At 44.8% G+C, this 23299-nt stretch overlaps 1 protein-coding gene across 2 annotated transcripts in view; it reads left to right on the forward strand.

The window, feature by feature from the left end:
- LOC111146116 (ABL proto-oncogene 1, non-receptor tyrosine kinase) overlaps positions 1-23299 on the forward strand; it is a 133396-nt gene that overhangs the window by 76914 nt on the left and 33183 nt on the right. Inside the window, exon 1 of one of the 2 annotated variants that reach the window (XM_022501514.1) lies at positions 11246-11340. The exons of the other annotated variant lie outside the window; for it this stretch is intronic. Within the exon in view, the coding sequence (XP_022357222.1) occupies positions 11262-11340 (79 nt within the window). The 5' untranslated portion in view covers positions 11246-11261. Of the gene's footprint in view, positions 1-11245; positions 11341-23299 lie in introns of those variants that run through there. 2 annotated transcript variants of the gene reach the window in all.

Genomic DNA, 23299 nt, shown 5'->3' on the forward strand with positions numbered 1-23299 from the left:
GGAAGGGTGGGGGACCGCTAGCTGTATTAATAATTAACATGTGATATTTGAGTGCTCAGTACGAGCTGGACACGGAGCTGCGTGTTTTATGTCGATTATTTAAGTAAGACACGTTCTCATCTTCTGAAGGTTGTGAGACTGTTTCTAATGCTTGCTTTCCAGTTAACAGTTTTTGATAGATAAAGAAAAGAAATAATTGATTTAGAAATGCTTAATCTCTAGGAGTTAAAACTGGTATTTTAATATTATGACAAAGACTATGTGGCTGTTCTAACAGATGCAGAATACCGGCAGCTTTAGACAAAGCTGGTGTTTATCTCCCTCCTCTGCAACAGGCTGACGTAGCAGTCCCGGCTACTGGATCTACTACTATTACCAGCCCGGCTATATGGGTCAGACACCTTCATCTTGTTACTCTTTAAAATGTGGATTCTCCCTCAGTTCCAAATGGCCACTCCAGCTGTCCTGTTCTTGTGCAGGGAGTGCTAGAAAGGGGGGCTGCCCATTCCTTTTAAGAAAGAGGCATGTAGGGGCGCCTGGGTGGCTCAGTGGGTTAAAGCCTCTGCCTTCGGCTCGGGTCATGATCTCAGGGTCCTGGGATCGAGCCCTGCATCGGGCTCTCCACTCAGCGGGGAGCCTGCTTCCTCCTCTCTCTCTGCCTACTTGTGATCTCTGCCTGTCAAATAAATAAATTAAAGAAAAGAAAGAAAGAAAGGAAGAGGCATGTATTATTTCTGCTCATGTACATTTGGTTAAAACTGACTGGTAATGCTGAGGCACAAGAGAGACTAGGAAACGTCGTCCTTGCTATGGGGCCATGTGTCCATCTACAACTAAGGTTAAGGTCTAAAACTTAAGGGTAGAGGGTAAGAGAGGAGAACAGAAGCTAGGGACCATTGTTGGCTTGGGGGTTCCTGTAACTAGTCTGTGTGGGATTCCCATTCGCTTTTCCTCAGAGAAAGTCTAGCTGATAGGTATAGTTATTGGCCTAAACCTTATTCAGGAGTTAACTTTTACTATTGTTTTATAATTGCATCAGAATGCTCTTCCTGCTGAAATCGTCAGAAATATGAATTATTATGGCTTAGGAACTGTGAAAATTAACTTAGCGGTTAAATCCGATTTTGGAGTTGCTTTATTGAACGTAGAGCTTGTGCACCGGCTGGTCGTTAGGGTGGCAGAGAGGCGGTTTCTGCCAATGGACTCGGGAAGCAGAACTCTTTGTCATTTTCTTTTTCAAGTGACTCTTTCCTCCTGACATCACCACAGGGCCACTTCACGAGTCGAGTCGCTTCTCCAGTGTTACCTGTCGCCGTTCTTCTCTGGTTAATATGTAGCTTTGGATGAATGCACGGAATGTGACGCTGTAGGGGGAAGAAGCAGTACCATTTCATTGGGAGATGCCGTTGCTTCTCGAAGGACAACAGTGCTTTCTAACAAGTGTAGGGAGGAAGCTTCCGGAGCCGTTCGTCCTCTGTGTGCGCTCGGACCCTTGACAACAAGACACGTTGCTGCCGCGTGTTTTGAAGAAACAAACATAAAACTTCCCCAGTGTTTCATTTCCAGGTTTTCCTCCTTACTAACAATTACCGAGAAATTTGCCTTTCCCCGGCGCAGCTCTAGGCTGCTGAGAGGGTCTTAATGCTGAAGGAGCCCATACTTGCATAGCCCACGTCCGCTGCCCCAGAGATAACCGGGATGCGGCCCTTCTGCAGACCTCCTGACCTCTGCAGGGCCTTGCCCTGTGGGGAGGTTCAGACAACGTATTTTCCTCCCCTACTGGCCTTTCTCTCTACACTCCCTCCAGCTGCCTGCCTCCCCCGCCCCCAAGTAACGTGATCTCCCAGGCCTGCTCACTGCTGGCCGGATTCTTTCAGTCTTAGAGAAAGAGAGGGGAAATTAACCACTGGTTTCCCAGGTCAAAGTGAGCAGAGCTATGAAAGCCAAAAGCAGCATCTGGAAGTAAAAGCCGTCTTGCTTATAAATAGCCAGTGCTGGGTGTTTTTGTTCCTTATTTGTTCCTTTATCAGTGTTTCTGCCTAAGTGCGCTTCAGGGTACCTTACTCTCCAGATGATAGTCTGAAGCATTTTGATTGTTGCAACACTGCTATTGTTTTATTTGCTTTATAGATATTGTAATCTTTATTCAATATTCAGATTAAAGGCAAACAAGAGTTTTACGGATTTAAAATAAAATTCTTTGGCATTCCTTTTGTAAGTTAACCAAAGTAGAGGAACAGAGACAATTCATGAAAATGTTTGAAACTTCTTTGAGTTGAATTCAAGCATTTAGTGTTTAATACGAATTATCCCAAACTATTTTTTGTTTAATTGTGTATCTGTTTCTAACTTAACTTGTAAGTGGATTCAGCTGGGTTTAAGAATTCAGGATTTGGGTGTATCTTCACCAGCAGCAGTATTATGATTTGAGACCTGTAGTGTGCCACAGATTTTAAAATAGTTTTGCAGCCTGGTGTCCTGAAACTGGTCTGTCAGTTCTTGATTATGGGTACCTACCTAGTGGGGGGTGATGTAATGGAAAACAATCTAACAAGGGTGTTTGGAGATCTGGGTTCTTTTCCTGGCTCTGCCATACCTTGCTCTGAGACCCTGTGCAAGTTATTTAATCTGTCGGTGCCTCAGTTGTCTCATCTATAAAATGGGCGAAATAGGTTTTGATGAAAGATGATTAAAGATGGAAGACCTCTTTTTATCTCCATTTGCTCCCAAAGCTCTACTGAAATGATAATAAAAAGATATTTTTTCTAAGTGAGAATTCATAAGGGCAAAAGGATAAGAGGATAAGAAAGGTGAACACATTTTTGAAAATGGAAGGCAGTCAAAAGCAAATTGAAGCCTAACCTCTTCTGAGAGAGACACTAGACGTGAGCCAGTGTGTGCTTGTAAGGTCCTGAGAAGAAAATGGACGTTAGAGGCGTTAGTACTACAGAAAGCAGGGAATGGTGAGGCCTGTAACTGAATCGAGGGGATCGATTGAAAGTCGGTAAAAGGAGTGTTTAGGTTCACGCTGCTCCCCAACTCCATACAGCAGATGAGCACCTCCCCTTCCCTCCTGTTTGAGGCTGGAAGTGTTAAATTGACAAAGTGCTCTATGGAGGCTCTCACTCAGGGGCATTTCCCCCACCATGGATACAAATAAGCCAAGGGGCTGAAAACAGTGGAATGAGCAAAAGAAGAATTTTTTCTTTTAAGATTTTATTTGTTTATTTGACAGAGAGAGAATGAGAGAGAGAGAGAGAGAGAATGAACGATAGGAAGAGTCAGAGGGAGAGAGGGAGAAGCAGACTCAGAGGGAGAGAAAGAGAAATAGACTCCTTACTGAGCTGGAAGCCTGATGAGGGTGGGGGTTTAGACCTGAGCTAAAGGCAGACGTTAACCAACTGAGCCACCCAGGCGCCCTGAGTTGTTTTGTTTTGTTTTGTTTTAAAGTAAGCTCTGCACTCAGCAGAGGGCTTGAACTCACCCCAAGATCAAGAGTCAAGTGTGCTCTACCTACTGAGCCAGCCAGGTGCCCTGAGCAGATTTTTTTTTAAAGACTGCCTACTGAATAGTGAGATTCTCCACCCTCTTCTAATAACTGTTAGCCAGGGCCCTAACAGAGAGGAGATGCAAAATTTCTTTTCTGGGAAAAACAAACAAACAAGTGAATGGCCCTAGAAAAAGCCCTACAGAGACCAACATTTGGGGATTCTCTTGATGGAAAAGTGAGCTCACCACCTTCCCTTACTGAAGTCCACCAGTTGTTGTGCCTCTCCATGTAGTTCCTCATTTATTTATGATGAATGGACAAGCAGATTTCTCTAAACATTAGAGAAGAGTCTCCAGCAGATAAAAGGTAAAACATTTGCAGGGGGGAAAAAAAAAAAAAAAAAACAACTTGGTTGAAATAAAGACAATACAGAAAACAGAAGAAAAGTCCAGAAGAATTAGTCTTTGCTGTGCTCAGAGAGCCATATTGCAAACATCAAGCAAGTGTTAATAAAAATAATCACAATAATAGAATAATAGGAACATCAGAATAATAATGAGCTCTTTAATATTGAGAACATTGTAGCCAAATTTTAAAATTCAGCAGAAGACTCAGAATACACCTTATTGCAGGGAGCAGTACATAAAGAAAAGACGTGGACAGTGAGAGAGATTGAATAAGAAAATTGGAAGCTCAGTCCCAGGGCTTCAGTATCCATCCGATAGGAATTCTAGAAGGAGAGAGCCAAAAGAAAATAGAGGAAAACTGAGGAGATAGCATCAGGGAAAACCTCAGAGTGTTCTCCAGAGCTAAATGACTTAAATCTTTGAATTGGTTTAGTTCCTGAGTGCCAACATGATAAAAGACTCATTCCCAGCTGTATCCTTGTGAAATTTCAGAACACCAGGGGTATTAGAAGATACTCCAAAGCTTCCAAAGAGAAAAACAGCTTCATATATAAAGGATCAAGAATCAGAGTGGAATTGCATTTCTAAACAATACTAGAAACTAGAAGCTAGTGAAGAAACATCTTCAAAATTAACTGGGAAAAAATTAATTTTAACCTAGAATTCTATATACCCACCCAAACTATCAGAGTAGGATAAAAGAAAGGCATTTTTTGGAATGTACCCTCCCTCCACTCTTTTTTTCAGGAAGCCACTGGACAATGTATTCCAGCAAAACGAGGATGGAAGTCAGTAAATAGAACTGAGGGGGCACCTGGGTGGCTCAGCTGGTTGAGCATATGACTCTTGGTTTCAGCTCAGGTCATGATGTTGGGGTCATAGGATCGAATCCCACATTGGGCTCCATGCTTAGCGCATAGTCTGCTTGTCCCTCTTTCTTTCCTTCTCCCCCCTTGCATGCTCTCTCTCTCCCCCCCCAAATAAATGAATAAATAAACTATTTTTAAAAAATAGAAATAAATAGGGGCACCTGGGTGGCTCAGTGGTTAAGCCTCTGCCTTCAGCTCAGGTCATGATCCCAGGGTCCTGGGATCGAGTCCCACATCGGGCTCTCTGCTCTGTAGGGAGCCTGCTTCCTCCTCTCTCTCTGCTTGCCTCTCTGCCCACTTGTGATCTCTTTCTGTCAAATAAATAAAATCTTTAAAAAAAAATAAAAATAAATAAAAATAAAAAAATAAAAAATAGAAATAAATAGAACTGGGAATATTTTAAGTGTTTTAGTATTTGGAAAAAATACTACTGGGTGTTTGATGGATCTTTGAAATATTTGGGGGGTAATAATAATAGATGTGTAGAAGATTAACCAAATGAAAAAAATCAAGGCAATTAGTATCTCTAAGATAAGTAAAGGAAACATGCATAGTATATCATTGACAGAACAGTGAACAATATTTACATAATCACAGCAATGTAAACACTGACCATTGACTTAACCCAAAATTATGATTTTACTGTTTAGGGAGGTTGGGATACTACTGTAATAAGTTAATATATAATGTGGAAAGCTGACGAATCCAGAAACAACAACATGAGGATATTAATTAGAAATCTGAAGGAGGCTGCCTGCCTCAAGAGCTGGAGGCTCAGGGATGGTGTCAGGGGATTGCTGTGTTTATTACAAAACTTGAGTACTATTTGATTTTTAACCTTGGTATAAGACAAAAATTAAAATTAATAAAGAGTAAAATGGGCATACCAGTAATAAATTAGCTTCCTCTTAGAGAAAAGTTAGTTTAATAGTTATATCTGACTTGTTAATTTTAAACATGTAGTAGAGTCTTACTATAATGAGATTTTTCTAGAAAGTAGTTTTCCTGGAAGACAGTTCAGGTTTGGCCTCCAGCTGAGAATTATGGCTCTGGAAGTACTAAGGGAACTAACAAAACAGTCAGTGTTACCTGAAAGACAGTCCTGTGTGCTGCTAGCTCGTCGAGTCCTGGTCCTGAAACAGGCCCCCATTAAAGAAGTGGGGTGTGGAATTTGTGGTTTGCCGCCAAGCTGTGGTTGCAGTCCCTGGCTGCACGATGGAAGGTGGGACTCCATGATATTTCGATCGTAGTTGCTAGTCCTACTCCATAGCTAGTGTTGCTTTCCCCTAATAAAATAAATGGATTCCTTGTCCCTTGGAAAACCTCCAGACTACTTTCACTCCCTCAGACTGTGCTTTCTGGAATCATTTTCACATATCACATTTGTTAATTTTAGCTCTTGACTTAGTCCCAGTAAGACTTGGGCAGGAACCCGGGCCATCATCTGATCTGGTAAGAGGGCTCTTTTGGAAACAACCATAGCTACTGTTTATGGAGCCCCTTCCATATGTTGTTCCTAATCTTCCTAACCCTGTGAGAGGGCGCCTCCCCCCAGTGTGACAGCTGAGACAGTGGAAGCTCTGGGAGTTGAAGTCACTTGCCCAGGCCACCGCAGCAGGTGGCAGAGGTGCACTTGAGAGCCAGGCTGCAAGATGTAGCTCACCCAGCCTCCGCGGCGGGGCCTCCCCCAGTCCAGAGTCAGCAGGCCTTTGTGACACTCAAGCCCCAGGTCGTTCGATCTTCCCGAAAACTTACGAGACAAAGAGATACATGAGTGTCCTTATACAGTGGCCAGAATGGATGTGACTGATAGGCTCTTCTGAGCCTCCTTCCCTTCATTTGGACACACGCTGGACACGCAGAGCCAGAGAACCCAGCGGGCGGGCTGTCACTGGAGAGTGTTTGCAGAGTCAGAGCAAGTGGGGTTTTTGGCAGGTGCACGTGAAACAGCGTGTACGTGCCTCAAGATGTTTGCTTTCCATACCCTCCACCCCAGAGTTATTGGCTGGGGTGCAAATAGTGGAGGGGTCAGTCAAATTTGGGGTCATTTGGTTCTGGGGGGGTCCCAAACCAGGCCACATGGCAGGCTTCCTGCCTCTGTCCCTTAACCCACTTCAGCTCCCCTTTTTAAATAGGACTGAACTCCAGACTTTTAAAAAAAATTGTCTTTAGCCTAAAATCTTAAGAGAAGCATCCTCTTTTGGTAACTTGTTCTAGAATTAAACATACTGCCTTTAGGGGTACACCTAGGTGGCTCAGTTAAGCTTTCGGCTTAGGTCAGGATCCCAGGGTCCTGGGATTGAGCTCATTGTGGGGCTCCCTGCTCCATGGGGACTCTGCTTCACCCTCTCCCTCTGCCCTTTCCCTGCTCGTGCTTGCTCACTCTCTCTCTCTCAAATAAATAAAATCTTTAAAAATATATAAAGAAAAAATTGCCTTTAAAGGAAAAAATTTTAGAAATACCCATTCCCATTTGTCCTATTCCTGGTGAAAATAAGAAGCAACTCTTCTCGCTTCTAAAACGTGTGGTTTTCAACCTTAGGTATACACACAGTTCCTCTGGGGAACTTGTTAAGATGAAGCCCATTCCATGTATTCTGATTCTAAAGGCTAGAATAGAAACCAGGTGTCTGCATTTTATTTTATGTCTTTATTTATTTCTGGGTAAAGATTAATGTATTTATTTATTTGAGAGAGAGAGAGAGAGAGCGCGTGCGCGGGCGCTCATGCCTGTGTGCGCTCGGGGAGGGGCAGAGTGGAAGGGAGAGGGAGAGAATCCCAAGCAGGCTCCAGCCCAGTGGGGAGCATGAAGCGGGGGCTCAATTCCATGACCCTGAAATCATGACTGAGCTGAAACCAAGAGTGAGACACTTAACTGACTAAGCCACCCAGGCACCCCCAAGAGTGTGCCTTTTAAGAGAGTGTCCCAGGTGATTCAAAATAGGTTATCCACAGGGGCACCTGTGAGGTCCAGCCCCACCTCCAGCTCCATGCTCTGCATGGAGTCTGCTTGGGGTTCTCTCTCTCCCTCTGCCCCTTCCCCCGCTCGCGTGTGCGCTTGCTCTCTCGCCCCCCTCCCCTTAAACAAGTAGATAAAATTTTTTCTAAAAAGTCCGTGAACTATACTTTCAGAAATATGGCTCAGATCACATGATTTAATTAAGGCCCTAAATTCATTCTTTCTGAATACATTTTAAAATATTTTTAAATAGTTCTAATTCTCTGAATTGTTTTCTCTTAAAACATTTTTCCCAACAGTTAATGATTTTTATTTCATCCTCTAGCTTTGCTCATATTGTCTTTCCACTTAAATTGAAAATTATGTGCCATTTTGGAAAGGTCAGGGGCTTTGGACCATACTGCTTTCAGGCTGTGTGAACTTAGACGTCTCTCCCCGCCCCCTCAAGTTTCCTTACCTGTGAAATGGAATTGTTGTGACCTTGTGCCTGGCACGTATCAGGTGCATATTAAACATCTGTTTCTTTCCCAAACTGAATGCAACAGAACAAACAAGTTAGTTCACGGTCTTTTTCATTTCTTTGCTTGTTTAAGTTAATGCCTGTAGGTTTAAGGTTGCTTAAGGGGCAGCTTTCTTGGGCCTTTTTTCATTCTAGCAAAAAGATTGAGGCTCTCTTTTATTTACTTTTAACAATGCTTTTTGTATCTTGCAAGTGAGTTTCAAAACCATCAAAAGCTGGATCTGGAAGGAACAGTTTGATATGGTACTGTACAGTTTGGCAAAATTTTCAGTATTCGTTGTTGCTAATTCCATGTTTTGCCAGGCCTGTTGGTGCATGGTTTTGTAACTAAAATTTAAAAGATTTGGACACAGTTTATAAGCATTACTCATTTTAAGAGGACTTAAGAGGATAAAGTCATTGTAGACTCAAGAAGAGAATATTAGTAATAGTCATTAGCTTTTTAAAATAAACTTACATCCAATATAAAGTCCAGGACATGCAAACAAATATCTGGGCTTGTATTAACTGATAATATTCAAGGATATGGTTAGAACCAGAAAAATCCCTATTAGTATATAATTCTTGGCATTAAACTGCCAATTTAGATACAGTTCTTTACATCTGGAGTGCTGTATCAATGATGGACTTTATTGTAGTTTGGCCCAAAGCCCTTGAACTTTCCGGAATGGCACCAAAACAGATATACTGTATTTTTCAGTTTGTACTGGTGGCACCCTTTGAATTTTATTTTTGGCTTTACACGTGGAGTTTGAAAGTTTTTAAGACAACACTAAACAAGTCAGCAGTCCCTACCTGCAGGCTCTCTAGCAGAATGACAGTGCCTCCCAGAACCTAGATAGCATCCACAGTTGGTGCACTTGTCCCTTTGTGTCTCCATGTGGTGGGAACTGCGTCCCTACTTCCTGGACAGCACCTTCTTAGGGGCTCATGAGCCCTGAGCTGGTATCACAGCACTAGCCATACCTAGGTCCACTCAGCTGCAGGACAGACACATTTTGTACATTGATCAGAATTTGGTAGGACACCCTCGAAGAGCTGAGGATGCCGTGGCTGAGAGCCCCTGTGATGTACACGTCCCATCCAATCCAATTGTGAATTTTTATGTGCTGTATTTGGCAGACCTATATGAAGATCTTGTTACTTAGCTACTCCAAGATACCCAGATTTCTGTTGTTACAGGACAGGCTGGGAGGTATACACACGAGTCCAGCTTTGCCTTCCGGGGGTGATCACTCGCAGACAGGGTCTCTTAACCAACCCTTCCTCTGAAATACATGATGTTAGCTATTTAACTGAAGATACGGAAATCCAAGGTTTTATTTATTTATTTGACAGAGAGACAGAGACAGCAAGAGAGGGAACATAAGCAGGGGGAGTGGGACGGAGAAGCAGGGAGCCCGATGTAGGGCTCCATCACTGAACCCTGGGATCATGACCCGAGCTGAAGGCAGATGCTTAACAACTGAGCTACCCAGGCATCCCCAGAAATCCAAGGTTTTAATCTACTTGGAACTTATTATTGATGGGAGGGGCTGTGTCATCCACTGGTCAGGAGCCTGATCCTTGGAACTGGGCAAAGCAGAGTTGGTTTCCAACTAAGGTGCCTTGGGCAGGTCGCGTGACTTCTCTGTTAGGTTTTTACCTGAAGAATTGGGATACTGATTTCTCTTTCCCTCACAGGATCATTGTGCAAATGCGGTGTTGCAGTGAATGGAACATGTTTCTCATAAGTGTCTGACACACAGTAAGGTCTCAGTACCTATTCTCTCTTATTATAGGTGTGTTCTAAGATGTGAGCTATAGTAATCTTTCTGTTGTGGTTATCTGACACTCTTTGTTAAATAAATATTTATTAAATAAATTCCTTTTCTTATTGTTATTGAAATATATCTGATTTTTATTAAATAATTTGATGTGATTGGGTTCCCTGTTATTTCCCACCGATCTAGATTTCTGGCTTTATGTCAAGTAATACACTATTGTGATTATTGTAATTTTATGTATAATAATGTATATTGTCAGTCCTAACCAGAGTTCTAAAGATTTCAGCCCTGTATAGCAATGAAATGGGTTTTAAATAATAGTACCCATGGCATTTACCAAACAAGGAAAAAAGTTTCCTCGTGAAGAAAATAAGTCAAATCAGGGACGTGAGCCCTGCCTCTGATGGGTTCTTGTTGTGAAAGCTGGATTGCCTTTACTTATAATCAGAAATTATGTTTGAATTCGAACTTACTTCTTCCATTTCCAGGCACCTCCTTGTATGAATGTATGATTTGACAAAGGTCTTGCATACCTTGGGGGGTTGTCATGTGGGTATACACCCACTGAGTTAGCCTTAATCACTGTAAACTCAGTGAACTTAAATGAAACCAGTATTGTTAACTGCAAAGGAATTTGCATTATTCACCAACATTTTGGGGACGCAGGGTTTGCCAGAGCCCCGAGCACCAGCGTTGTTCCGCTGTAAGTAGTGCAGGTTGGGGGGCATCTCGCCAGAGGGATACTCGAGGTTCCAAAGGTGGTGCTGAGCAGGCCTGCGCTCCCGGCAGCCCCGAGTAGCCCCGGGTCTTTCTTGGGACGTTAGGACTTAGCAACGTTGAGAACCACTCGACGCTGCACCTCAAAACAGCCCCCCTATTGACTTAGAAGCCGGCCCCGGGTTGGTTTGGGAACCCCGCAGAGGGCCAGGGCCGGGGTGGGCCTGCGATCGCCGGGAAGAGCGGGGCGGCCGCCTGGCTGGCGCGGCGCGGAGAGGGTTAAGGCGGCGGCGGCAGCGGCGGGGGCGGGCCTCGCGGGCCGGACTCCGGGCCCTTTGTTAACTGGCGCGTCCGGAGCGGAGACCGAGACGCAGCCGCCGCGGCCATGGGCGGGCGCGCGGGGCGTTGGCGAGGCGGCGTGGCGGGGCCGCCGGGGCGCGGGAGGGCGCGCGGGGCCAGCGGGGCGCGCCGGGCCTGAGCGCGCGGCGCAGCGAGCCGGGCGGTGCCGGCCGCCAGGCCGCCGGCAAGGGAAAATGTTGGAGATCTGCTTGAAGTTGGTGGGCTGCAAATCCAAGAAGGGTCTCTCCTCGTCCTCCAGCTGTTACCTGGAAGGTAAGCGCCGGCCGGCGCCCAGCGGGTCAGGGAGGCCGCGGGGCACGGGCCGGGCCTTCCCGGGCCGCACCCGCCCGCGCGCGCTCCCTCCTCTCCCTCCTCGGCCCTCCCTTCCCTTTCCCTTCCTTTCTCTCCCTCCCTCTCTCGCTCTTTCTGTGTCTTTCCTGCAACCGCGCCTGGGCGCTGCGGGCCGAGCGGGGGGTGCGGGGCTCCCGTCCTCGCGCCCTAACCCCGGGAGAGCCCACACCGGGACCGGGATGGCGATATCGCCGGGCCCCCAGCCGCGCTGCTCTCCCCGAGAAAGTTTGAGAAAGCGAACTCTAGAGGCCCGAACGGCCTTGTGAACCCTCGCTGTGGAATTTCTACCGTTAATTGGGAATTATGTGTCAAAAAAAGGTCTACCCGTGTTTGTGAAACATGTGATTTTCATTAAGGATCGTGTACAAAGGAACACGGCTCTACCATTTATGGATACGAAATTTCAAGCGATCTTTCTACCCCACACCCCACGCTCACAACCCCAACCCAGTGTTATCTGCAGACCACGAAGAGGTCTTAGGAATTCTCCCTTTTCGTGTTGGCGGGGAGGAAGCGAAATTGCAGATTTTAGGAAGGCGTTGTGAATGAGTCCAGGGTACTTGGCGGGGGAGGGGGAAAGCTCGTGTTAGGTTCCCTCCATGAAGCGCAGAGCCAGGGCATCTTACTTTTGCCTTCTTTCCATTCTACTTCCTTCTCTCACCCCTGTGTTCTTCTTCCCTGTTGTCTTACCTTTTCTGTGCCCGTTACAACGGGTGGGGGGGGAATGAAGTGGGGATGGTGCTCGGTTGTTTTCATTTTGTTGCTTCCAGTGGACGAAATCGATCTGACTTAGGGACTGATCATCCCAGACATAATCTTGCTGGCCTATTTCTGTCCTTTTCGCTTAGGACTTAAAATAGGAATAGAAACGTAAATCTCATTTTAGAACAAGTAGAATTTTTGCTATAGTGCCATGAAGTTGTAATGTTTTACTTTTTAAAATGAAAGAGAAATAAAGGAAGGCCTTATAAATGGTCTAACCTCCCTTTCTTACAACTTTTTTTTAATATATATCCCCGACAACCCTCACCGGGCACCTTTTTTTTTTTTCTGACTTGAGGGCCTGCCTGGAGTCACATAAGCAACTTAAACCTTAAGCACCTTTGAGGTGGGTGAAACCTCTTTGCCCTTGCTGCACAGTATGTGTACACCCATCCGTCCCCTTTCCTGTTTAGGATTTGGGGCTTTGGAGCAGGCTCACAAGATCCAGCATTTGGAGGGAGGAGATGGTTTATTTGTCCCTAAAAGCTGGCATCCGAAGCAGCCAAAATCATCTTCAGTAATCCATCACTTATTTTCCAAGTTGCTCAAAATTCTGAACACATTCTCATTTACATCTGTGTTGAGTTAGTGTTAGGCTTTATCATCTCCATTTTGCAGATGGACCACCTCGCGGCGGAGTAGAAGAACGGACTTTTGTAGTTGCAGAGCTGGAGGAAAGTTTAGGTCACAGCAGAGCTGTGATACTGTTTTGTTTTTTGGGGTTAGCTTGAGATTTAGTGTGTACCTGGCTGTTGTAATTATTGGGGTTTGGGCAGGGTTATCTAATCCTAAATGTCTTATTCCGTCCTGTCTTGAAATAATGCAGCCTCCCAAGTCTCAGAAAAACCCAGCTGTGGTACCACAGACTGCCTTGGGTTAAGGTGGCATCTAGGAAGGAATCACTGTAGAAATTCTCTCTCCTTACTGAGTTTCCCGTACTTTGCTGGTGTATTTAATTGGAGAAAGTAAATGGAATTACTGTTTTTTACGTGGAGAGAATTTAACTGACCTCAGTGATGGTTTCTTGAAGACTGGACGTGCTGTTAGTCTCTCGGGAAGAACAGTTGCCAACATCTGGATAAGTAATCCAGCCTTTCCGTTTTTACTGACATCCTAAATCAATCAATCAGTGTTTATTGACACCCACTCAGGGCTCAGGCAGCTCAGGTCACAGAGAATTGAATATGGTCAAGTTTTCCATTCTGTCAAAGAGGGTTCAGCCCTAAACGCAACTTGATCACTCATCCACTTGCTACCCAGGCCTGGCTGTCAAACAATTAAATGCTTATTGTACTCCAAGCTGTGTTTGGGCGTTCTGTCTTAGATGTAGGGTGCTTATTTCTCATGATGGCCTTGTAGTTATCTCTTCTTTATAGATGAAGAATCTAATTCACCAGAAGATTAGGAAACTTGCCTGAGGTCCCAGAGCTAGCAAGTGGTGGTGTCGGCATTTGAACCCATGCTGTCTGGCTCCAAAGAGCCCAGTTTTAGCTCTTCTGTGCTTTACTAACCGTGACTGTGACCTTTGGCACTCTCCATGGATGTTAAAATAGTATCTTTAAGAAACACTCGAATGCCTGAAATAGGTTATTCTTTCTTTCCTAGAAAATTAATACTGATAAAAATGATTATCTTTACCAATAGAAGTAAAAATTTTAAATGTATTTTGAAATAGCTGTACATGATAAATTCTAAAAGGGTATTTTGTGAAAAGTAATTGTGTCTCCTATCCAGTTTCCCTATACCCAGAGGCAATCACTCAGTTTCTCGTGTATCCTTCTGGGAATATCCTATGCATATAATAAGTATTTATAGCATTTGAGTTTTGTGTTCCACCTCTGTGGAAAGGTATGTTTATAGCAGCATCTTTCGCCATGACCACATCTAGCTTTACAACCTTAGGTCTACTTCAAACACTGAATTTTCTGGTTATTTCTTCCCCTTAGAGATGTGGAAGAAAACATGAACACCAGCCATTTGAATCTGCTTTTTTTCCAGTTTTCTTTGTTCGTGTTTGTATTTGCGTACGTTGTGCATGACTTTTGTACATGGATATGCTAGTTCTGTAATGTGGAATCGAAATTTAATGTCTTGTGAAATGAACTTTTCTTGAACTTTGTGAATTTATTTTAAGGGCCTGCTTTTAAATGCTTCTTTTCAGCAGTTAACTTTCTGGCGAATGCTTTATGTGGTGCCAGCCACACAGATAAACTGTTCAGAACTTCTGCTTCAGAGAAGCTCATGCTCTTTTTCTAAATACTCTCTCCTGAGGTCATCACAGGCTTCCCTTGTTTAGTAACAAAGAAAATGTGGGGCTTTTTCAGGAGCCTAATAGAGCGCCAGCCAGTCCTCTCGTTCGAGGTTACATTCGAGCTGTCGGGCGCTTCTGATGTGTTGGGCCCCGGCCCTGAGCACTTCACACACATCCTCACTTCGCTCTCCCACCAGCGCTACGAGGTTTCTAGAGGAGAGGAGAAGGGCCCCAGTTCACTCTGGCTGGGACTACTTCTGAATTCAGAGTCGGGAGATCCCAATTTTTGTCTGACCTCTCAGCTTTTCTGCTTCCTTACTTACCTCTGACACAGAAAGACCAAACATCCTCTGTCCAGCCCACCTTAGAGGATTGTCTTGAGGATCTGGGAGAGGATTCCAGTGAAGCTTTTGAAACCAATAAAATGCTAAGTATTTGTATTTATACTGACATGCAGTTTCTTTGAGATGTCCCTGAGTCCAGATTGTTCTATGGTAAGGGCATTGCAGAAGTCCCGGTCTCACGTGGGGCACATGGCAGCAGAGCCGGCAGCCTGGGCCTGGTTGTGAGCCGGGCTTGCCTGCCAATCTGGGGCATGCCGCTTTCGGAGCCTCGGTGTTCTCTTCTCTCAGATACAACTCACGGGAGTCCCTACCTTGTTGAGTTGGGAGATTTGCACGAGAGATTTTGTTTAAATTGTTCAGCATAGAGCCTCGCAAAGAGCAAGATATTATAGCACATTAACTGTTATTTTAAACAAATATTTAGCTAAAATGCTGGCATTGCCAGTTTCTCCATTGCCTGAAGTCATGATAGAAATAAGCTGAGCCTCGCCCATGGTTTTTCTTGTTAATAAAACCGTTTGTTTCAAGTTTTCTTTGGTGCATAGAATTAATACTTCTGTCATTGGTTTTAAGGAAAGATATCTTCCCTTTCTCTAATCCCCCCCCCCCGTTTTGATAAGTTTTATTTATTTACATCATGTTTACACCCAACATGGGGCTTGAACTCACAACCGTGAGATCAGGAGTCACATATGCTCTTCTGACTGAGCCAGCAAGGCGTGCCTCCCTCTGATCCTTTCTTATGCCCGTGGCAGATGTTTTAATTGTGGAAGAAGAAATCCTGTTGGTTCAAGATTGGCATCTTACTCCCTCCAGAGGCAGTATTTCCGCAGCTCCAAATATTGAAAACTGAACTTCTCATACTACTCATTACCTTGTTCAAAAATCATCATAATTTTGCCATTGTAATCACTGATATACAATAGAAACAAGGAAAATTGTCTACAGATAAGCTTGAAAATATACGACAACATTGTACAACATGATGACTGTAGTTGATAGTGCTGTATTGTAGATTTGAAAGTTTCTAAGAGAGGAGATCTTCAAACATGTCATTGTGGGGAAGATTTGCAGCTGTGTAGTGATGGATGTTCACTTACTATGGTAACTGATCATTTCCCATTATTGACATGTATCAAATTATTATGTTGTACACCTGAAATTTATACATTGTTTTATGCCAGTCATATCTCTATAAAACTAGAAAAGATGAAATAAAAAATATATACAACAAAAACTAAAGATGAAATGGGATATTGGAAGAATTTAGCTTTTCCTGTGTAATAGTGGATCATAATTAAACACACTAAAAGATTTATAAAATAAATCTTTTTTTTTTTTTTTTTTTTACTTTTTTAAATGGAAAATTCTAAGTCTGTAAGTAAAGCAGATACCCCATTAAACTCCTTGTACTCATACTCAGCTGGAACAATGACCAAATTATGCTCAATCTTAAATTGTCCTCAGTGCAACTGACAGAGTCACTCTCGATCTGAATGTCCTGAGTTCAAGCCTCAGAGAGGGCAGATTAAGTCACTTCTCATAGTCCGTGGGGCTCAAAGTTACATTTGTTAAAACAAAACAAAACAAAAAACACAAAGCACATTACGGTCGATCTTGTTTTCTTGCCTAGTGAAGTTACAGTTCCAAAGCTAATTACCGACATTTTGAGAGGCTAACTTTGCCCTTGGATGATGAGAGTTGTAATTCTCTGAAGTTGGCTTTCAGATCCTTCTTTCTTAACCCACACCATACGTACTTTCTTCTGCTGTCTTATTGGGTGGTGGTGACAGGGAAGACCGATGAATGAGACTGAGAGACATTTGGGAATTGAGGAGAGGGAGGCAGAGAAAGGCTGAGACCAGAAAGAGTGAACACAGATGAGAAAGGCTGGGGGGACAGGGGCCTGAGGGAGGATGGCCAGAGGTCAGCAGAGGAAGAGACCCAGAGGGAAGAAAGGAAAAAAAGCCAGATTCTGAGACAGAAAGTAGAATGAGAGACTGAATGGGAGCTATGCAGACTGGTGGACGGGCTGGGGCCTCACCTCTGCTCCCGTCGCCTCCTCTCCAGCAGTCATGAGAGCGCCTGCTTAGTAGCCTCCTGGGGTTCAGTGCAGACACTGTGCTTGGCACAGTCCTGGCACTCAGGAAGCCGCTGATCAGTACCATCCACTCTTCTTTCACACTTGGTTGCATAAACTTGAACCTCTTTGCTCTTAAATTCTCTTTAAAGACCTAATCCTTATCTTACCAGTCCTCAAATGTCATTAATAGCACTGTACACCATATATTTCGAAATTGATTTTAAAAGTGGGCCATGGATAGAATTAGTCATGGATTTTTGGAACTCATACCTCTTTTTTGATCACATTCAATCACTGAGATTAGCAATAGGAATAACAATGGCTAACAAGACATTCTGGGGATATTACCTGCCGTCGGGTGGCCCTTTTTCTTCAGCGAGTCTGGTCTAAAATGATCCCGGAGTCCTTGATGACCCTTTCAGGGAGCACAGGACACGTGAAATGAATGCTTTCAAACCATCCCAGGCCTGGCAGGCCGAGGGGGAGGCTTTCAGTCTGCTGTAAATGGCCTGTGACAGAATAAAAATGCTTGTACGGTTCGCGGGCTCACTGCAGACAGTTTGAATCTGGGTCAGTGCAGGGACTCGGGGAACCGTTCCTCCCTCACAGACAGAACGTGCATGGAGGTGCTGTCTGCCTGTGCCGGGACTATAACAAATCCTGTTTCTTTCGAAAGCACAGAGAAATGGACCTTTATGTTGCACCTCGTTTTAGGATCTTAACCATGGTTTACATTCCATTTAAAAAAATCGCTGCATTTCCGAGATCTTCACAAAAGCTTCCCTGGTGATGCACCTTTAGTTTGCATCCTTCTGTCTTCTGCCTTTCTGACTGCGGGTGAACAGATCATTGAGGTGCACTCTTCCGTCATGACTTAATTTTTTACCGTGTTGCTGAACACAAGTGCCAGCTGTCCTACGCAGTGGCTTCCTGGAAGAAACACCCACCGGTGCTGTGCACGCTGCCTTGCACAAGGCAGGGGGTGAAGACTGGTAGGAAAGCCGGACTCTGGCCCGGAGTCCATGGTTTTGTGGGGACAGTAATAAATGAGGGAGTACCTGCCCCTCAGTGCAGGGTCCTGTGATCAGGTACCACACTTGACATTGGTGCAGAAATTTTGTGCATCCAATGTGCATGGAGTCCTCCTGACAGTCCGGCTAGGTAGATGTCACTGTTGCCCTGTTGTGCAACGGGGACACTGAGGCTGCTGATGTAATGACTCCAAGACATGGTGGACTAAGGTTTAAACAAGGCTTGTCTGCTCTGGAGCCCAGGCTTACAGATTCCGCACCGATGAGGTGAGTGGAACTTATCCCCCTGGGGGTGAGGCGGTAGGAAGGGGGAAGGACCAGTCAGGTTCAGTAGAGGTAGGCGAGGTGGGAGGTGTGGGAGTCGGCTGGGAAGGCATTCCAGGGAGAGTAAATGGCACTTGTCAGGGTGCACACGAGACGAGGCAGCCACAGGGTTTATGTGGGGGAAGCCGCCAGAGGTATGGGGATCTGGGGCTGTGGGAGGAGCTGGCCCTAGATCAGCCCCCGAAGGGCTTTCTGTGCCCACTTCAGGAGCTCGGACTTCTGCAGCATGGGAGGAAGGACAACCCCAGCCATCTTTTGAGAGTCCGTTACCTGCTAGGAGCGCTGTCTTCCGTGTTACCTGCAGACTGCCAGAGACCCTGTAAGACACTTGACCTCTCTCTTCCTTGTGTTGCCACAGGCGACCCTGTTGGCCAGTAGTGGCCAACCAGTGACAGGCAGAGCCGTCCTGGGCTTCCTCTTCTGCTTCTGCCTGCCGCCATCCCGTGGGATTTTAACTGGAGAGCTGCTTGGTCAGGCCTGCATTTTAGAAAGACCCCTCTAGTGGCGCCGTGGAGGTGGAATGGAGCAGGGCAGGGTCGAAGAGGGGAGACCAGTCTGGGATGTGGTGAGGCGGCGATGGGACAGGACTGATCAGGGAGATTTTGCAGGAAAAGCGACCACAGTGTGGGCGTAAACTTAGCTGGGACGAGGTGGGGGTCGGGGAGGGGTGACCATTGTTTTCAGAGTGGTTTGAGGGTGGTGGGGTGTTCTTTTTTTGGGGTCTCTGTTATGCTCCATCTCCAGGAACTGTAGGCTTCTTTGAACAGAGTCTTAGAAAGTGATAGAGAATTTTTTTTATTTTTTACTTTTTGATAGAAGGAGTGGACTGTGTACCTTCAGAAAGGCATAGTACTTGGACTGCTGATAGAGACAGAGGTTAGCATGGAGAATTCTGTTTTCTAAACTTGACTGGCTTGGAACATTATAATGTAAACAGATTCCAGGGGAAATAGTTAAACCTTGGGCTAATTTAAATAACTTTACTTTTTTACTCTTCAATTTTATAAAGGAGGTTTCTCTGGAAACCTATTTAACTTACTGCTTATAATGCCCATAAGTGGGAAGTGTGATAAAACTGCATTTATTTAAAAAGAAAGTTGCATAATTTGGACTTCTCACTGATTTATAGCAGCCTCTTGTCTAGGCCCCTGTCCCTGTCAGGTCACTGGGGTTTCTACTGAACCACATCTGTAGCGTAGGAGTTGTGAACCTGGAAGGCTCTTGGGGTTTAGGATAGAATACAGGGGCTCCGTGTCCTTGGATGGGGAAATATTAGAACTTTATTTCACCGACCTCTAACTGAAAATTAGTGTTTCATTTTTTTAAAAATGTAGGCAACAAAGCTCAGTAATATTAGAGGTACTTGTGACTTTGTCACTGGTACAACTCAGGTATTTCTATGTCCTCTAACAGTTGTGATTCTTGCTTATACATATCGCTACTTTGAAATGACAGTAGTTACCCCTGGTTCTTGTTATTTAATGTGTTAATAAAGAAGCATATATTTAGGGCACCTGGGTGGCTCAGTCTTAAGCATCTGCCTTCAGTGCAGGTCGTGATCCTAGGGTCCTGGGATTGAGCCTCGCATCAGGCTCCCTGCTCGGCAGGAAGCCTGCTTCTCCCTCTCCCACTCCCCCTGCTTGTGTTCCCTCTCTCACTGTGTGTCTCTCTCTGCCAAATACATAAATAAAATCTTTTTTTTTTTAAAGAACCATATATTTAATGCATTAATAAGGAAGCGCTATGTCACAAATAATTTTTTGGAAAGATTTTGAGGACTAGTTCAGTACAGTTGTTCGCCTCCGCAGTCCTCTCTATTCTGGGCATTTGCAGATTTCTCAGGCATACCAGACCTCACCAGAGGGGCCACAGCCCAGCACAGATGAAGACCCCTCCCTTAGTAGCCTCAGTGTGCCGGCTGGCCTTGGATGCCTGTCATAGTCCTGCTGTCTTGCTAAGGATCTTGTTCAGGATCCACATCCTTCCTGATGCCAGTGAGCTGGTCCCTTCACAGCTCCTCGCCCTCAGTGTCTGTGTTCCTATAAATTAATCCACAGGGCAGCGCCTCTTTTCTGTTTGACTTCCACTCTCGAGGCCGTGTTCGTTTTCATTAGCTGTGTTCTTCCCACAAGGAGCAGAGGCCATGTGGGGATTCTTTGCATCATTACCACCTCGCCTATCCCTGCTCCCCAGCAGATAACACAGCGTTTGAGGTGCTGGCGAAATTTGTTGAGTGTGAAGTTAAGGCCAAGGCTGTATTCAGCTAGGCTCGTTTTTTAAACAATTTTAACTGCTCTGGGTGAGGGTGTAAATTACGAAATGAAGGACCATGTAGAATGTAGATAAAATGATTTTCATCGAGTTCAGATTGTGGGAAATAATACTTTTCCTCTAAGCTCATCTTATAAGAAGTTGTGTGAGACTGTTGTGTACTGACTTGAGAATAGTCCGAGCATGATCTCATCCGTTGGAACCGCGTCTGAAATAAAACATGAAGCCTTCCCTCTGTTTTGAGGGATCTGTTTTATAGATTTCTGAATTACAGAGATGCCTGGAACTGGAGGGTAATAGTGAAAGGCCCACAAAGGAAATAAGAATAAAGCAACAAGGGTTTAAGTAATTGAAATCTAGCTAAAGTAAGGGGAATATTTATCATTCCCGATGCGCCCTGCCCTCTCTCCTCCCCAATCGCGAAGGACCATCCGTACAGTGTGGGCTGCTCTGTCCTGGGAGGGGATGGGGGCAGGAGCACCTGCGGAGGGGGGGAAGCTTCCCAGTGCTGTTTTTCCCGGAGGTGAAAGCTCCCCTCCCCTCGGGACTATGAGGTAGCCTCAGGGCCCTGCAGTTCACGGATGTTATACCTCTCTTTCTGTTGGCCCACAGAAGGGGCTCAGGGGCAGCCCCTGGAAGTCTAAATCAGACAGGCCGTGTCAGAGAATCTTTCGTGAACATTTCTGATCAGTGACACACAACTTTAATTAAGAAAGGATTACTTTCATATAAAACTGTCTTTAAATTGTACCTTAAAGACCCAGGCCGTTTTAGAGTACCATTGAAGTAGTAGGTTCAACACAAATGGGCCCAGTGAATTTGGTGGCATTATTTTTACTGGATTTTTAAACAGTTTGATACTCTCCTGGTTAAAGCCATAGCTTTTTGGAGGCTTTCTAATTTATTAATTTTATTTTTTTAGATTTTATTTATTTATTTGAGAGGGAGAGGGAGAAGCAGACTTCCTACTGAGCAGAAATCCCAACATGAGGCTGATGAGGGGCTCCATCCTGAGATCCTGACCTGAGCCTAAGCCAGGTGCTTAACCGACTGAGGCATCCCTAGAGGCTGTGTGTGTGTTTTAAAGCTATCCCCATTCTTGATACTCAACTGGCTAATTAATAATGACTTTGCCTGAGTTTTATGGGTGAATGGAAGCCTTCTGATGAACGGTATAGTAAAATAATAACAAAGGGGTCTTAAAAGGGGTGAGAGGCACTTTTGAAGATACAAATCTTAAGTAAGATTTAAAGTATGACTCAGAAAGGATGAGGCAGAAAATGTTCACTAAAAAAGGTAAGAATAATAGCAGATGCTGAAATTTCTCTCCCAAGACTTAACAATAACCAAAAGATCCACTGGAAGAACAGAAGAGGGGAGCTGTTTGGGGGCCTCTCTTTTGAATGAAGCCTCGGGCCTTCTTCAGGGGTCTAACTTCCTGACCTCAGGCCTGACAGAAAGTCCCCGCATAAAGCCGGGAAGGCTAAAGAACATTCTGCAGTGTTGGCCTTGTAAGCTGTGATCATTTTTAAGGTTGATGAGCATAGTTCAATATGAAATGAAGCATGGAACTTGGCATTTATACATTGTGAGTCAATTTTGACATCAGCCTGGACTGGGACTTGACTGGAAGGTTTTGGTGTTGGGCTGTGGCCACACTTCAGCGTCTCGATCCAGAGGTATGCATGAGCAATACTTCCCTTTGGGCTTTGGCCATTAATTTGTGGAATGGAGCAAGAACTGGAGAGGAAAATCGAGAGACTGCCTTGGATTTCCTGACATCCTGTTGAATCAAAAAAGCAGTGGGAGGCCCTTTCCTTCCTGACAAAGGGCTCATCCCCTCTCATGAAATTCCCAGCAGCGGTCTCCATGTTAGGGACAGTCCCTCCTCATCCCGGACTTCAAATCCGCAGGCACCCCTGGGCCAGTATCGGCCTTGTGCCTAGTCCAGGTGTTTTCCAGGCCACTTCCCCAGATTATGTAACTTTGATCAAATCCAGATGCTGCAGAATGTTTGATAGAAGAGGTCAAATGGCACTGGAGAAGAAAAGCATTTCTGTATTCATGACTTTGGTTTAATTTCCTGTGTGGGCTGGGTCTGCCAGAGTTGTGTGCTCATGGCCACGAGGTCGGGACTCCAGAGGGAAGCACGCAAATGTTTTTTCAGGACAGCTCGAGGCTCCTAATCCCCCAGGGTTCTTTTTCACGTTAGATTATCAATTAGGGAAGTGTCACCCGGCTCCTATTTGTGACGGCAGTTTCTCTATTTTTGTAATTGTTTTCTGAATTATAAAAACAGTCCCCATATATTGTGAGAAGTAGGCCATAATATAGAAGAGAATAAAGGAGGGTTTTTAATGTTTGTGGTCCTACCACCCCGTGTTAATAAGTACTGTTCACATTTTGGTGCGGTTCCTTCTGTACTTTTTTCAGTTTTTTTGTTTTGTTTTGTTTTTAAGATTTTATTTATTTGACAGACAGAGATCACAAGTAGGCAGAGAGGCAGGCAGAGAGAGAGGAGGAAGCAGGCTCCCCGCTGAGCAGAGAGCCCGATGAGGGGCTCGATCCCAGGATCCTGGGATCACGACCTGAGCCGAAGGCAGAGGCTTTAACCCACTGAGCCACCCAGGTGCCCCAATAAATGAAATCTTTAGAAAAATATTTTGAATGGCTTATGAATATATTCTGTATTACAGATGGACCACAAGCTGACTTACCTTCTGTTGATATTTTGTACTTTTCTAATTCTGTGCTATTTAAAAATCAGTATATAGGAGCACCTGGGTGGCTCAGTGGGTTAAAGCCTCTGCCTTCG

The sequence above is a fragment of the Enhydra lutris genome, unplaced genomic scaffold (genome assembly GCF_002288905.1).
Source record: "Enhydra lutris kenyoni isolate GAN:26980312 unplaced genomic scaffold, ASM228890v2 scaffoldscaffold13, whole genome shotgun sequence".
Lineage (NCBI taxonomy): Eukaryota > Metazoa > Chordata > Mammalia > Carnivora > Mustelidae > Enhydra > Enhydra lutris.